Source organism: Poecile atricapillus, chromosome 3, assembly GCF_030490865.1.
Source record: "Poecile atricapillus isolate bPoeAtr1 chromosome 3, bPoeAtr1.hap1, whole genome shotgun sequence".
In the NCBI taxonomy this organism is placed as follows: domain Eukaryota; kingdom Metazoa; phylum Chordata; class Aves; order Passeriformes; family Paridae; genus Poecile; species Poecile atricapillus.
Genome location: NC_081251.1, coordinates 46613790 through 46630776, shown reverse-complemented (window position 1 = coordinate 46630776; position 16987 = coordinate 46613790). Strand labels below are relative to the sequence as shown.

General features: G+C 36.9%; 1 protein-coding gene across 1 annotated transcript in view; it reads right to left on the bottom strand.

Annotated features, from left to right (window-relative positions):
* Positions 1 to 728: 728 nt before the first annotated feature.
* SLC16A10 (solute carrier family 16 member 10) overlaps positions 729 to 16987 on the bottom strand; it is a 65400-nt gene continuing 49141 nt past the window's right edge. The window contains exons 4-6 of the mRNA XM_058836358.1: positions 7887 to 8030; positions 6162 to 6390; positions 729 to 4908 (exon numbers count right to left, since the gene is read on the bottom strand). Of these exons, the coding sequence (XP_058692341.1) occupies positions 4673 to 4908; positions 6162 to 6390; positions 7887 to 8030 (609 nt within the window). The 3' untranslated portion in view covers positions 729 to 4672. The remainder of the gene's footprint in view (positions 4909 to 6161; positions 6391 to 7886; positions 8031 to 16987) is intronic.

Sequence of the window (16987 nt, the reverse complement as noted above, 5' to 3'; positions counted from 1 at the left end):
ACTTTGTACATTGAACGTGTACAAATGGCAACAGCACCCTGGCACTTACAAAGGTTTTGGGAATCTTCTTCAAATTTTAATTTGAACTAAAAGCAGCCTAGAGAATAACCCCAGATGAAAAGGGGATGTTTCACCCATGTCATCAGATATATTTATTAAAGAAAATAAATATTTGGCCCTACTACACAGGAAAGGTGAATGAATTCCTGGGACTTACTGAAGCTGCCAACGAGGAAACACTTCATGCTTCATACCACCAAGGTAAAAAAGGGAACTTGGTAGCAGGCCAGTGAATGATTAAAGGTCCCACTGAATTACAGTGGCAGTTCATAAAGCAAAATCAGAATTCTTTTAAAACACCACTCAAACTTATCTTACCCGTTTCCCTCCCTCTGTCCATCAATTTTTCTTTCTGCCTTTTGTGAATGCAACTGCTTCTGCAAGTCTGATATTAAGCCCCAGAATGGAAAATAGAGAAGATAATTTTTTCAGAAACAAGCACCTCGGTAGCTTAGGTTTTTAAATCATTAGTCTTAAAGTGGGTTGCACCATATATTAATGTAGGAGCAAATGCAATGGGGACATTTCAGTCAGACCACAGTGACAATAAAAGCTGTAAAGACTTTTGTATAAAAGTCTGCACACTAGGTTAAATAATTATCAGACTACAACAAAATTACATTACAAAATGACAAGTTTTACACAAGAATAAGACAAAAAATGATGCATGCAGTAACAAATGGAGCACTTAAACACTACCAACTTTATTCTGAATAATTTGAAACTGATCACAGTTACTTTAGCACCACAAAAAACATTAAACATTCATTTCTTACATTTCTAACAAAGCAGAACTTGAAAGACTGGAGTTAAGGCTAGGAAAACGTATTCTTTAATATCAAAAACAACATATAAAATATGATGTCTATAAAGATACTTAAACATGTCAGTGTTATCAATATTAGCAAACATTTTAGTATAAAATCCCTCTAATCTTAGCATATACACTTCCAAAACATTACAGCTGTTGACACAAGTTATATATAGACTAGAAGGCATACTGCACATATGCCAAAGTTTACATGACTGGAAACTCACTGGCTGGCTGGAACTCTGCTGGTGCTGTGCTTGTCAACAGGGAGGCACACAGAAAGGGATCACTTTTTCCTTAGCCATCTCCCACCTTCCAGAACTACACCTCCTCTAGTGAGATGCAGAATGTTTGTGCATGCCCTAGTCAAAATACATTGTATTTACAGATACACACACACTCTTAACAGCAGTCAAGATCTGGTGTATTAAATGACAGCGCCACGTAGGACTGGAAATTTCACACTGCCATTTAAAGTGACCCTCTTTCTACTCATTTTCTTCTGAAAATTTACCCTGAGAACATTCAATGAAAAGATGACTACTCTGTTTATAGGATACAAGCCTAATGTCTATGGAAAGTACTCTATGAACTGTTCTCAAGAGAGGGATGTATCAGAGTGATTTTAAGGGCCTTCTTGAATTAAGCTACTATTTTAATTTTAGAATCTACCCCCAACAAGATTCAGGCTGGCAGGATTTGGGTCATCAAAATAGGATTTCAGCAGGTTTTCCATGAATAGGTTTTCACACCTAAAAATAAATTGTTACAAAATCTTATTGGCATTTATTAAGTTAAAATTGAATATTCAGTCCTTTTCTCCACTTCTACAATATTATTTTTTTAAAAAATAAATTGACTAAATAGTTGCTATTTGTGTAGGATTTTTCATATTTTAGTTTGTTTAGGGATTTATTTGCTTTTTTTTTTTTTAGAATAGAGTCATCTAACCTCATTTTTAAAACCTCAGGGCAAATAGAATCTATAATCTCTCTCAATAAGTTTCTCAGTTGTTGGTCAGCCTCAGCACAAACAATCTGAGCTTGTTTTTCTTCCTACCTAGCTTTAGGACACGAACATCTTATGCTTCTGTCCAGAAAAGAGCATTTGCTACTGGACACTCTCCCCACAGATACAAGCTAACAGAAAAGATGCTAAGAGAGTTCTTAAGCAGTAATTTATCTTCTCTGAAAAGCCTTTCCAATTTCAGCATTGTTGCAAAACAAGCACTGCATCAGAAATGGGTTTGTTATTCCAACACTATAATACCAGCAGAGCTTCCCCTTCCCGCTAAGTTCTGCTTCCCTCTCATCCAGCATCCCACTCACTAGCTGGTTTTACCATAGGAATCACTCCTAAACAATTAGTAATTGTACCCTCCCCATGGAGGTCACGGGTTGTGCAGTTTTTTTGGTTTGTTGGTTTGGGGATTTTTATAAATTTTATGCAAATATGAGAGTTTGGATTTTTTTTTTTAAACATCATGACAAGAATTAGTCCATACTGTTGATATACCATTTCCATGTCATTTATAAATCTTTACAACAATTCTTTTATATACTCTCCCAGAAAATTTAGAGATGCAGAGCAGCAAGTTGGAAAGATACCATCATTACACCAAGATACCTGGTCACAATAATTTCAAATTGCACCAGTGATAAAAAAAGCAGCAGTTTTGTTTTTGGTATAAAACTCAGGACTAAAAACACACTAAATGCAAGATCTATGATGAGCACTGATTTTTCATAACAGAACAACAGGAAATGAGTCTTTTACCACACTTAGCCAGCAATACCTTCTGTGTTGCCCAAATGGAAAATAATACTGAATATCACGTTCTACAGAAACACTCCAGACAAGAGCAGCATTGGCTGTCAGCATCATTTCTGTAGTGAAGGTAGAAATCTTAATTAACACTATTATGCATATTTTAATGACATTTTTAGAAGTACTTACAATGTGCCAAAGCACAAGTCCCTGTGAACCTGAAGAGACCACAGTTTTCCAGATTGGCTTTTTTCTCCCCACCCTCCAAGTCCCTTCCACATATGTCTCTCTAACATTTTAATATTCAATTCTTTTAGACCTCACTCATGCAAAGTAGGGACTGAAATCCTGCAATATAAAACTCTCTGAGCTTTGGTCTACAATAATTAGAATGTGTTCCATGATTACATTTAAAGAACTTCTGTCAATTGCTAGGTGTAAACATTAAATGCAATAGTATTGCTGTTTTAGATTGGTTTTCTGAGCAGTTTACTGCAACACTGGAAAAAGAAGAATGAAAATAGATAATAAAGGCTTTAATTAAAAAAAAAATAAAAAAAAAAAAACAAAAACAAACAGTATGCCTCCATGGTTTATGTAAAGAACAGTTACTAATTAAAAAAGCACTTAAATAGTAATTTTGTCCAGATCGCATTTAGTTTACTCTTTGCTATGACAGTTTTAAATGAGACAACAAAAATGATTGGTATTAAATGGACCTGAAATAAAGAATTATTAAATATTCCAGTGATTGCTGAAACATATCCACACAGAAGCAATGTGCTTAGAAGTGTTTTATGATAAACTGAAAAGCAGTGTTTTAATCTCAAAGTATTATGCTTTTAAACATTTTTCTGGAAAAGAGGTTACTTGCTTGACAAACAGTGCATAATACCTAAGAATGCAGAAGCCATGGGGCCATTTGTTTAGGATGTTAAGCAAGAAATAGGACATGCAAAGACATTTCTTTATATTTGAATAAAACATGGAGCCATATAATCTACAGGCAATTGAGCACAGATATAAAGACCTGTAATAAACCTGCATGTTCACTTAGTGCAAAAATCTTTAGTTGCTGAATGTTGTTTTAATAGCTCGTGTATATTTCCACATTAAAAACAACTTGGGTATTGCACTTAGAATGTATCATTTAAAGCTGTCTTGGTTTTATGAACCAAAAAGGAAAGAAATCTTAACAAGTACAACAGAATAATTTGAAATTTAGTCTAATTCACAATACTGATCCAAAGAATTAGTCAGTACAGTTTCAAAACTATCCAGTACTCTGAGGTTTGGCTGAAAACAGATTTATACACATACATCTTAAGGGTATTGCCTTCACCAAAAAATAATAATAATAATAAAAAATTCTATTACTCAGCAGCTTTACTTCTGAACATGTTTGCACTTGGAGGTTGGTTTGCACATATTCAAAACCTGAGCCCATTAAAAATGCCATCCTTAATGTTCTTTGGGCTACTGTTAAAGGTGAATGCAAACACAAGTGAGTGTTTCAACAGTTATATAATAATTTAGCTTTCTAATGAAAAAAATCATTTCAGCAAAAAGATGCATATTCGTGTTCATGCTAGAGAATTATAAAAGACTGTAAACAGCATGATAAACTTCAAAAAAACAGATCAGTCATAAGAGCTACTACATTATCCAGTATAAACACCCAGGGGTGTGCCTGCAGAGGACGGACCATAGATATCATTGAAGAATCCCAGGTCAGTGAAGGAAAAACAGCTTTCACATTTCCAGAAATCAGTTCTGATGGATTAGAAAAATATTCTCTTCACACACAGAATCACTACGCACATACACACTAAAGCTACAAAACTTCAAATACCTTGAAAATGTGGCTTGAAATCAAATTCAAAGACTTGTCAAAAAAGTTCAATGGTATAAAAGATTCTTGTAGCAGTTTTGTAATTTGAGCAATGGTTCAAGACTTCAGTATCGTATAGTATCTTCAGCCAAAAAGTAGAAATCTAGCTTCAGTAGGAAGAGGTCAGGGAAAAGAAAAAGGCATCAAAAGCCAGAATCCAGTTCTTTGACTGGCTTTTCTGTCATGTCTGACACCAAAGTGCTTTCATTTTCCAGCATTTTCTCAGTAGTTTCTCCATCAACAGGTTTTGCTCTCTCTTTCAACTTCTGCCGTTCGTGGACCCAGGGGATGAAACACAAAATAGCTCCTCCAATGAGGGGAGGGACTCCAGCCAGGTAAAATGCCACATCGTAGGTGCCAATCTTATCCCGCAGCAAACCTGGAAAGGCAGAGTGTTACCACTCATAAATAAAGGGGCCTCAGGAATCTACAAAAAAAAGGTTGTGGCTTTGGGTTCAGAAACCCAAGAGCTGGTGCAGATTATAACCACTAGAACCTGACAACCAGATGGCCAAACAGAGGTACATGGAGGTAGAAAGGTATTCCAGAGCTGACTTGGAGCAGCAATGAAGAGCTCAGTATATCAGCCCTCAAGGAATTAAAAATTGCTCAATTACCATTCACTAAAAGCATGCACCGTCTTTCCTCTTTGAAAGTTGCTCATTTGAGCTTCTCCTGTTACATGGAAAGCACCTGTTAACCTGTTAACCTGATAACAGCACCTGTTATCTTTCCATGACTTAGAGAAATTCTCCCTCCTTTTGGTAAGTTACCTTTGATCAATAAGCCCATTCTTCTAATTCTAGATATACTCCATATATTGCATTCCTCCTGGCCTCTTATTAAAAAGTGTGTTTTCCAATAATTCACTCTAATTGCTCTCTCCAAATTCCTCCCATTTGTCAAATCCTATTTAAGTATTAATAGCTGTGACAGTAAGAAGTAGATCAGGAAGCACCAAGTCAGTGCAATTCTAGCATTATAATTTTGTCCTTTATAATGCTGCATAGTTCAATTATGTTTTATGAAGTACCTTTCAGTAGCGTTCACCAAACCTCAGGGTAAATTACCACTGAAAGTCATCAGTGATAAGGAATACAGCTTTAGCTATTTCTGCCTCCCAAGAACTCCCAAGTTTTCATCTTCAAAACCTATACTTTGTCAGTCTCCCACCAAAAGATGAATAAAGCCAGCATTCCTACTTATGAGGAGCAATTAAAGTGACCGGAGCCTTTATCCTCACAATGGTTTTAACATGAACCAGTTTTGGAATTCAGTTAATTGTCAGATTTCAATTTGGAAAACTGAATTTTCCAATTCAATTGGTAACACAAACAACCAATAGGCTGTCTCCAGTACAAAATGGAAAATGTCAGGTCCTAAAGCCAACTGGAAACCTATCTTTCTTTTGAGGAATGTTTACACCTGCATAACAATGAAGACTGAGCAAACTTTGAAGAGCATAGTAAATGAATAGCCCATGAGCAGTAAATTTCCTTTATCTTCTCAAACACACACAGAGAAAATTTCTGATGTCAAAGCTCTGCACATGATGCAGGAATAGGAAACACAGCCAAAAAGTCATGCAAACACAGAAACACATTTATAGCTACAAACCCTGCCTACACTCACCTGCAATGGGTGGACCAACTACCATAGGCACTGACATGAGTCCAAGGAGAAATCCGATGGCCTGGGAGACATCCTGAGCCCCAACGAGCTCGAAGGCAATGGGAGCCATAATGCAAATGAAGCACCCGTCAAACAGGCCCATGAAGAGACAGACAGCAACGAGAGCTCCAAAGACCTTGCACAGTGGAATCATCATAGACATCAGCCCAATGAAAAAGAATGAGGCTACCTAAACGTGAACAAGGGAAAAAAATATAAAAAAATGCATTACATTAAGATTTGCAAATTTGCAGATCTTAAGGGACTGGATGAACCTCCTTGCATTTGCAGTGAATTAGATTGCCTGCCTGCATTTACCTTAAAATAATCAGTCTCCATGGATTACCACCGTCAGAAGTTACATACTAACATAAAACAAACATGACAGGCAGAGAAATTCCTCTACCCATTTCGCAAGCTTTGAAAATGCTATTGTAATCCACTATGGTACAGTGATTGTGTAAGGTCATTTCTCATGCACTAATATTAAGAAATAAGTCACAGAAATATTAAAAGTTTAAGATAACTGGAATATTGTAATTAGACTCCTCACTGTTGTAAGTAAAAATATCAGTATTATAAGTGTCTATTTCAGGGTGCTTATATTCAACAGGAGTGGAAACATTAAATTTTTCCGTTAAAAAAGAGTGTCCTAATGTACTGCTACTACATGCTGTAGTCATGCATACTTAAAAAAAATTTCTAGTATCATCTTAGATTGTTTATAAGTTTTAGACTAGAGGAATAGAACAGACTTTCAGCAAAACGAAGCAGAATTAAAAAGAAACTAGAAGTGGAAACAGTTTTACCCGTGCATCATCCATATGTAAGCACTGGAAACCAACGTTCCACTTAACTGCAATAAAACATTTAGGAATCTAAATTTATCCACAACAACAAATACTCCAGCAGAAGGGTAATTCTTTCCTAAGAACTTTAGATTTCTATGATGCAGTGCAGACAATCCCCACTAGATGCCTCCCTTGCTATTCATTTTAAGAGACCAACCGGAGAACACCTCGCAGTTGCCGGTATGAAAGTGAACTAAAGCTGTTCCAAAATCCCACACTTGCACTGCAAGTTTCTCCAAAAAATAAGGTTTATAAGCGTGGAGGGAAAGAAGTGTATATCCTCCTTCGTCTCCAAGCTTTAACATTTCTGGAAGCTGGGACTCTTTCTGCAAAATCTCCTCAGCTAAGCACCTCTTGTGTTGCCATACCCCTGTGTACTATGCACAGAACATATTTGACACCAAATTAGTACCTGTCAAAAATCAAGAGATCCAAAATCCTTAACAGAGAAACATGGCTTGATTTTTATCCCCCCTATCTGGGGAAAACCATTATGAAATCATAATCTGGGATAGAGCAGAGAAAGCAGAATCTAGAGAATTCCCAAAGGTTCCCACTCACATGCTAATGAACAGTAATTTCTTTTATTCCCAGCTGAAAACAGCCAGCAGGAAAATAGACATTTTCTTAGCGCTAAAAACAAAAATCAGAGATTCATAAACTTCGCACCAAAGGCTCCTAGTATCAAAACTCATACACTGAGTGTCCTAGAGTTTTGAAACTCCCCAAATTTAAATCTCCAATCAGTTAATTCTGCTTGTTTATTAATGGTACCCCAAACCAAGTCCTTTGGAATCCACAGTTCAGAAGGAACATAGAAGCAATAAAGACATACCTGTAAATAAATTTTTTTTGCACCAGGAATATAATCTGCAACTCTGCCAAAGATCAATCTGCCAACTCCTGAAGTAATGCCCAGACATAGCAGAAGCACTTCTTCTGGCACGCTGTCACCAAGTCTCTCTTTTACATGATTCATCTGTTTAAAAAGAGAAAATAAATTTGCTTTAGAATTAAAAGATAGACCTTGGAAAACTTGAGTCAAATAGAAGTAGTCTGTCAATCTCAGATTTACAAACTCAGCTACAGATGATCATCTGATTTACTCTGCTTTTACAGAGTCTTAGTGTGACACAATAAAAACAATTTGAAATGTGTTGTTGTTTTATCCACAATTAATGAACTTAATTCAGAAAGCAAGAAGGCTCTGTCTAATAAAATAAATAAATAAATAAAAACCCACAAAAAAAAACCTTAGAAATATTGTTTCCAACCACTCTTAATTATTTACTAGTCACAGATTCAAGGGAGCACAGAAGCCACACAGGCTGTTACCCCCTGGCTGGGGCTCTCTCAGGTGTGCAGGGGCTGAGTGGTTGATGGCATTATAGATACATATGATATTGTTGGCTTTTCACAAATATTGTTATATGTATAAGGTTAGAAAACTTTATTGTATTAGTGTGGTTCCTTCTATTTCTGTTGTTGATGAAGGTTAGAAATGGTAGTATAATATACATGTGTTGAGCTATGGCATGGTATTGGAGCGGGGACTACTTTTGTTTGTATAACCCAGGGACTGGAGGAGATGGTTGGAGACCCCCTCATTCTTAGATTATCTTGCCCAGATGAAGACAGTAGTGACCAGAGCTCTGGGGGAGGAATTTATTGCATTTCTGTTATCAGGGAATGTAAAACTCGGTGGAGCCAAGAAGATTGATTTATTGAGAAGGGGGCGAGTCAAAAACTGAAAAAAGAAACATCCAAAACTTAAGGAGAATGTTTGAATCATGTATGAGAATTTATGGATATGTAGTAGGGTTCTGCTTTTAAGGAGCAATCCTTTGTTAGTAAGGGGTGCTCTCTTGGCTGAATGCAGAGACACCTGGCCATATCTGTATACTTTATTTTTATCTCCTAATTGTCTTTCTATTAAACTTTTAAATGCTATAAAAAAAAATACGTGAACCTCGTTTTTCACAATGGGAATCACTGCAACTCTGCTCTGTGCATTAAGACAGACACTCAGGCTACCAAATTTGCAGCATAGCTCAGGGCAGGAGCAAGAAGCAGAAAGCTGGAGAGCAGATAGTGCAAATGGGAGAGGCCCTCTGGAAGTCTCATCCCAACATCCATGATGTCCAAGGGCAAGGAGGAAGAGGGTCAGAAGCCAGCTGCAGTGCCAAACACAACAGCAAGCATTCCCACGAGAGGGAGCAGCTTCAGCAGCAATGAACAGGGCAGACTGGAGGAATGATTTATCAGCCACTTCAGCCTGAAGAACTAAAGGAACTGATCGATGGTCCTGACAGCAAGCCATCGACCACAACAGGATGAACTACCAGTGACAGTAATTCCAACTTTTCAAGTCATGGTAAAAAAAAAAAAAAAATTAATCTATATATCACCAGACTGGCCTGATGGATTTTTTTTTTTTTTTTTTTTTATTCTCTCTCCTGCCACAGGTTTTTTGTTTGTTTGTGGTTTTTGCCATGATTTTTTGGGTTTTTAATTTGCCTTTTTGTAATCATCCCCAGTGACCAGAAAATTACCCACAAGAGATTTTTTTGTACTATTGCTCTTTGGAATTGTTCTTGGCAATACCAAATATGCCAAAGTGGGCACTAAAAGATGGAGAAATCATTTTTCACAGTCCTGCAATCTCTGCATTCATAAGTAGTTCTGAACAAGAAAACTAAAACAAGTAAAAACAAGTGAAAGTTCAGAGAAGTGAAAGACCAGCAGAAGAAACTGATTTTAAGTGAAGATATGGTAAGAACATTTGAGGGACAAGGTAACCACGAACTGATATCACTTCAAACCAGAACCCTTAATTTCTTATCTATAAAATGAAAAAGTTCCATTTTAGTAAATACTTCTAGAGCAAAATAGTCTCAATTCTTTCCTGGACAGAATGCTACTATACAAGCAGAGCCCTTTTTTCCAACAAGAAAATAGGACTTTCTGAGTAAAAGAAATTTTCTTAAATATAAAACCTGTTTGGGGCTTTTCACAGAAAGCCTATTAAATCTAATATTAATTTGTCCAATATAACTGATTTTCTAAGAAAAAAAAAAGGGGGGGGTTTATTCTAGTTTTAAAGAAAAACTTCTAATTTAAATTGAAGACAGCTGCTTGCTCTTTCTGTTTTTCCCTTTGCTTTGTAAGACACATTTTGGAACAGAATCTGATGCAAGTTTTCATCTGAAATGACATTTAAACATAAAAGATAAGCTGTTCTACTTATTCCCTTTCTGCCAAAGGTGAGGCAAGGAAAAGCTGACAGTTTTCCCACCCCTACCTTTATGTGCCTGTCATCACCTGCTGGCCCAGCTGGCAAGAGAAGCCAAGGTGTTCCTTGCAAATTTTGTCACCTGTTCCACTTCCAGGTTTCTGCAGCCTCCAGATTGTTTAATTAGCAGGCCTGATCCATGCATTCCCTGGAGGCTTTTCAAAAGGCAAGATAAAGCTCTATTTCTAGATAACTATTAACCCTGCACCTGCAACTGAGTAACTGGATTTCTCAAAGCAACACAGGGGGTAAAATGCTGCCACTCTTCAGTCAAGGAGGGAAAATACTGATTCAATTAACTCCTTTAGCAAGAAAATAACCACTACTCATCCCAAATTTAATATATCTAAATTTGTTGTTGGTTTGTTTTTCTGGGTTGTTTGTTTGTTTTGTTCTAGCGACTCTTAAGCACACCATTACCTTAAAGAAAGCTTCCAATTAGATTTAAGGAGAAATTTTTTTCCTCAGGAAGGCAGTGGTACAGGCTGTCCAGAGAGCTTGTTCAGTCTCCTTCCCTGGAGGTTCTTCAGGACCAAGTGCACAAAGCCCTGAGCAACCTGGCCTGATCTCTCAGAGCTGACACTCAGATCCTAAACAGCAGATTCAATCTTCAGTGACACAGTTACCAAATAAGCTGCAAGCAGCAGCAGTATTAACTGCTGGAAAATACAGTGATTCAGGACTAATTCAGTGCTGTAAGTCTGAGTAGTAGCTCTAATACAAGTAACTCTAGGTTAAATACATTCATGAAGTAGCTCAAGCAAGATTCAGATTTCCACAGATTTTTTTTTTTTTTTTAGCTGTTAAAACTTCTCAAAAATCCCACAATGAGCAATTGCTTGTAAACATTCTCAGGCATTAATGTTCTTCTCACCGCAGAACTATACAGAACTATATGACTCTTCAGGCATTGTCTACAGCAGCAAAATGGGGATCCAGCCACACAAAGACCAAAGCATTTTAGTGGTGGTGTGCCTGTTCTCAGTAATGTAGCTGCTTCTTCACTCAAGGCTGTGTCCATGCTGAATTGCAGGCCTGGCTTTTTCCAAAAGTAGGGAAGACCTGGTAAGTTCAGGCAAAATTAGAGTCCAGAGTAGCCCGGCTTCTTCATTATTAAAAAATATATTTTATCCTTATACAATCCAGTTTTCCAAATAAAGATATATAGCCAGTGGAGACCAGAGCTAAGTGCATCTCTGGCATCAGCATTCTCCTTTACACCTGTGCTCTCTGCTATCAGGGTGATACACACAGATCGTGTTGTCCAAATTCTCATCACTGTTGGAATGAGACTGGAAGAAATGTTAGCCACTTGGTAGTGGCTGGAATGCTTTCTGATATGCAGTTTTGGTTGGCCTCTCTCCAACCAGCCAAGACCAAGGTTTTGCTAAGACCTTCCCTTCAGTGCACACATATTTCAGCTATATTCACACAATGAATCAAAGACATCAATCTGAGCAATCTGAGCAAAGCTGTAGCTCCTTTTTCTCCAAACACAAAGAACCTGAATCTGATAGAAGTTCATGGTTATGAACCAGAAAGAAATAATTCTGTCAACCAATTTCCTCCCATGTATATTCCATTTTGGGAATTCCCAATCAAGCAAAGTTTTAGTAGGCTAAGTGAAATAGTCTCTCTGGCCAAAAGAGATGGCCAACAGCAACATATAACCTAGGAAACTGAGAACATTAAAACCACCATTTTCTTCAATTACTGATGCAAGTCCTGCATCTGACAGTTCCACTGAAAGCAAGCATAAAGATATAAGGAAATGCTTAGAGAGTACCATTCATATACCAGAAATATTATTAACTGCTCCAAATTAAGTTTCCTGAAAGAGCTGAGGGGGTGTAGAAGCCCAGAAGATAAGGGGGCTCATGTGCATGCCTCAAACACTGATAGCCAGATAGCTGTGGAGCCAACCAAGGATTGTTGGTAATAACAGCCAAGGATTGTTGGCAATAACATACTGTGAAAAAGAACAGTGTGTGGCTGGAGAAGGGGGCCATACAAAGGTAGGGCAGCTCTTTTCCAGGACAAATGTCCTTGTTCTGCCTCCTGGAGATAAGTGCAACAGAACGGTGCAAGCACAGGAATGAGGTCAAGAAGCCAGTATGGATTGTAGGGTGGAATCAGGACCAAAGAGCCTTGAAATACCCCAACCCATTTCCAGGAAGGTCTACAGGAACAGACTGTGCATAACTTTCTCACTTTCTATGCAATTTAGTTATCTCCAGGCCAGAGAAAAGCAGCCCCACCAAGTCCAGGTGGCACCCTGGCCATCCCATCAGCTGGATCAACACTGTAGCCAGGACTGGTAACCTCTTTCTTTGCAGTGAATTGTCCTGGATGATTGGAAGTTTCAGAAAGTGCTAAAAAGCAGAGCATAAAGTAACTCTGGATAAGTCACTGTTTATTCTCCAACATACAGTCTCACCACAAAAACTAGGGTTAAGAAGGGTGAGAAAAAGACAAAGAAACCTAGTTGCCAGTGAGCTTTATGATACTGGGCACCAGGAAGATCATTTAAGGCAAATACATTTCTAGTCCAGACTCAACCAAAGAAACTTTTATTGGTGAGCAAAAAAACAGCAAAATGAGCCAGCAACTCCTGCACTTCTACAGAAAAGGTGATCTTCATATTAAGAGACAGAAATAGCATTACTAACACCTAACCTGGATCAATTTTTAAGGGAGTGCCAATATCCTGAGATAATTTCTATATATATACAATAGCTGTCTTCACAAATATTCATATACAGATCTTTAAATAATTCCTGCTTACACACCTGCCCCAACAGTGGTAATACCATTTTTTATCTCTTGTCAATTTAAACTATATAAAGAACAAAGAAAAAAATAAATAAACGAGGTGATTCATTACATGCCAATAGGGAAATTTTCTTTTATTCCACTGAGTAAAGCAGATTAAACAGCATAATTCATGTACTATGAAGATTCAGAAAAAGCATAATCTGAATTTCTTAAGTAAAACTGAACACAACAGTTAACAGGTTAACTGTTAAGCCTTTTTAACATAAAAACCCTAAACATTAAAAATTAAAAAATACTCAAGGCTGACAATTAGACAGTGAAAATAATTTTAAGTGTTTTTTGCTTTTATGGTTTTTTGGTTTTGTTTTCAAAAAATAGCTAGTCCTGAAGCCATATACCCTAAATAATAATAGCTATTTTAAAAAATCTTAGAGCTGTTAGTGTTATCCTAAAGAGCATGTGAAGGAAACCAGCTGCTTGGTGTGGCTTGGGTAGCAGCAGAAGGACAGATAAGGCAAATAAGGCATCTTTGGGAGCTCATAGTGACTGAGCACAAGGATGCAGAATAAAGTCAGGGGTCCACAAGAAATGAAATGTTATGTTCACAAGGGATGAGAGTTAAATTGTTAGATAAAACCCTTTTAAAACATTTTTAAAAATTATTCCTATTTGGGACTACAATCCATATTTACAGTCTCAGTTCTATCTGTTTCTTGTGGCCTGAAGCAGTGTTTCCAGGGCCTATGTTACTCTCAAAACTCAACTATGTCCAAAATCAGCTACTATCAGGACATCCTAGAGAGTTACAGGTCAATTACATGAATCTGAATTTCCAGAATAACAGCAGAACTATTTTTAAACCTCTAACAGGTAACATCACAAACTAAGGACCAACACAGATTTGTGGGGGAAAAAGGAAAAACAACCAACCCTAATTTCCCTAATTTATCTCTACTGCATGGTAGGTAGCAAAGCTTGCTTACAGAGGGAAGGAAAGATATAACAAATCTTGACTTTGGCCAGCATTTAGTAATTCTCTCATAATTCTTATGAGCCAGTTTAGAATGCCTGTCTAATACAAGAATAATAAAATACATAAATTCAGGACATGACATGACCTTTACATACTGCTCAGCTGATTTTTTTTTTTTTTTGATGTCCTGTTTTATTCATTACTCATTATTACATGGGCCACGTGTACAGAATCAAAAAAAAAAAGACCTCGCAACCAACAAATTTGATAAGCACGACTTATGAATAAAGATTTTTTAAAAAGTATTATTTAAAAAGGTCTTACTCCACAGTAAGTTGGTACTCAAAAAAAAACAAAAAAAAAGCTGAGTAAATTGGATAAAGTACCAGCATACCTCCAAGTCTTATTTTCTATGATTCCCAAAGTGATTTGCTGGATGTCTTAGAATAGTCACAGATATATACTTACTGAGTCATACAACTTAAAAACTCTTAATTTAGTTCTAAGCTTGGTAAAACTCTGCTGCACATTTGATTAAAAGGAAACCTGTGACTGAAGGAAGGAATTTTCTATCATTACCACTTACATTGCTCTTGTAAAAACTAAAGTAATTATTTTCAAATCCTTGTGGCATTTACTAATGTAATAAAATGTTATCAGTTTACAATTTATGTGATTAAAACCGAGCACATTATATGATATGCTATGATTAAGAAATTATGGAATATCAAAGCAATGGATTAGGATATCCTGTACAAATACTGTCCAGTGCTACTGCCGTGTCCTAAGAGAGGCTGATGTCCTTGCTCAACAGCATCTGTGCTACTTATATCACATCTCTCAAAGCTAAACTCCTCAAACCACAGGACCTAAGCAAGTAAAAGCCAAACAGATTATCAAACCTCTATTTAACCACCACAGAATTCCCAGAGCATCCATAGCACTTCAGAATTAGAGATCTATTTGTGGACATGGTCATAATCCCCGTCAAGCTTCCACAGACCTGGGTGAAGCACCTGACTCATTTTACTGGGGAACAGAAGAAAGCTCTCAATTGTCTCAATTCTTTAAGACAGTCCTAAATACACTGCCAAGTATCTACTAGATCAGGGCCATGAGAGATCGAATCAAGTAATCAAATTTTCATTTAAATCCTAAGAAAAAGATTCCTTATACAGAAATACAGACATTTAGGTTCCCTTTTCTTTTCCTGCCTGGAGCAATCCAAAACCACTTCTCCATTTCTAGCAAATGTTCTGCTCAGTAGTAATGAAAAATTTAACTCAACTTTCTTCTGATGGAAGGAACTTGAAAAATGACTCAGAGCTTGACAATTACAACAATCAAATGGAAAGGGCTAGGTTCTGAGATCTCCTCAATGGAAGATTCAAAACACATGGTAAGATATTCACAAGTCTGAATAGGACTTAAAAAGCAAAGAAGTTTTCCATACTTCCAAAGAAGTTCCTTCTTGGAGCAGGAACTGGACACAAAAGGTGGTCTGTATGAGAGTGAAGGAATTTGGCAATGAGTGTTTCTTACTTTGTATGAGGACAGCAGGGCAAAAGCAGCTGTGATCTCAAGCTTCTGGGCACATGAAGAGTTCAGCTCAAGACAAGATGTTTCAAACATCCAAAGACAGGATTTTGAGTTTACCATTAAAATAGGATTAAAACAACAACAACAAAAAGGATAACACACTTGGCAATTTACTCTGACTTTGAACTATACACTCCATCTGCTCTCGGAATAGTTTGTACTATACCAGAGTACATGAAGTAGAGTGCTGTTGCAGACAGAAACAAAGGAAATCACAATGAAACTCAGACTTTTCAACCTGCCAGTATTGCACAGACCTGAGGAAGACTGCTTTGCTCTTATCCTTCAGGGTCACATGGTTTGTACCTGAACATACCTGCTGCCCAATTGTTTTTTAAAAAAATTCATTTACTTTTACTTCCAAAAAAAAACCTAGAAAACCTTTGTTTTATTCTTTTTTGTTTCTGTTCTTTCTGTACCTATATTGTTTATTTGTCTTCAGTATCTAAAAAAAAACCATATCTAAACTATGCTTTCAATAGCAATTACAAGTATAAAGTAGGAAATCATTTATTTCCTTTCCCACCACCACCCCTAATGTCCGAAGTGGACAATCTAACCAAGAATAAATACTTCATATGTCAACATTAAGGAATACTGGAAAAGAAATGGTGCACAGGATAATGACAGAAATGGGAAAATAGAAGTGGGATAAAGGGGGAAATTTTCACTAACCTGGGCAGTCAAACTGCAGCAGATGTTGAGATCTGAAGGGAGATAAATGCAAAGATTAGAAAAGCAAGTAAAGCATGGGGAGCCACTGAAGATTTTGGGTCTCAGAGATACCTGCTTAACAATTACATCAGACCTTTACAAAACCAGTGTTTTGTTAGCCTTCCATTGGAGAAAGAAATATGATAGATTAAAGAGATGAGAAAGGTAATAATGCTAAAACTGACAGCTATACCTAGTTTTAGCTTTTTTAGAATATCTACAGTGTAGAGAAATCTGTTTGACACACAGTTAGGGTTAGTACTGGACATAATTTAAAAGATACTTTCCTACCATTACAAGACTAACATCAGATTCTGGACAATAAAAGATGTGGTAGACTTCAGACAAATGACTGATGTAGGAGATCTGAAGAAATGAAGAGGTTCCTTGAACAGCAGCACATTAAAGGAAGTGAATGGAGTGATGGAGGCTGTTTTGTCCCAGTATGAATTAAAAAAAAAAAAAAAAATCCAGATACACCCATTGGATATTCAGAATTATTTTACACAACATTCTAAAAGTAGCAAATTTATGACATAATACACGTGGTTCACAAAACAGACAGTACTTACCTTCCAAGAAC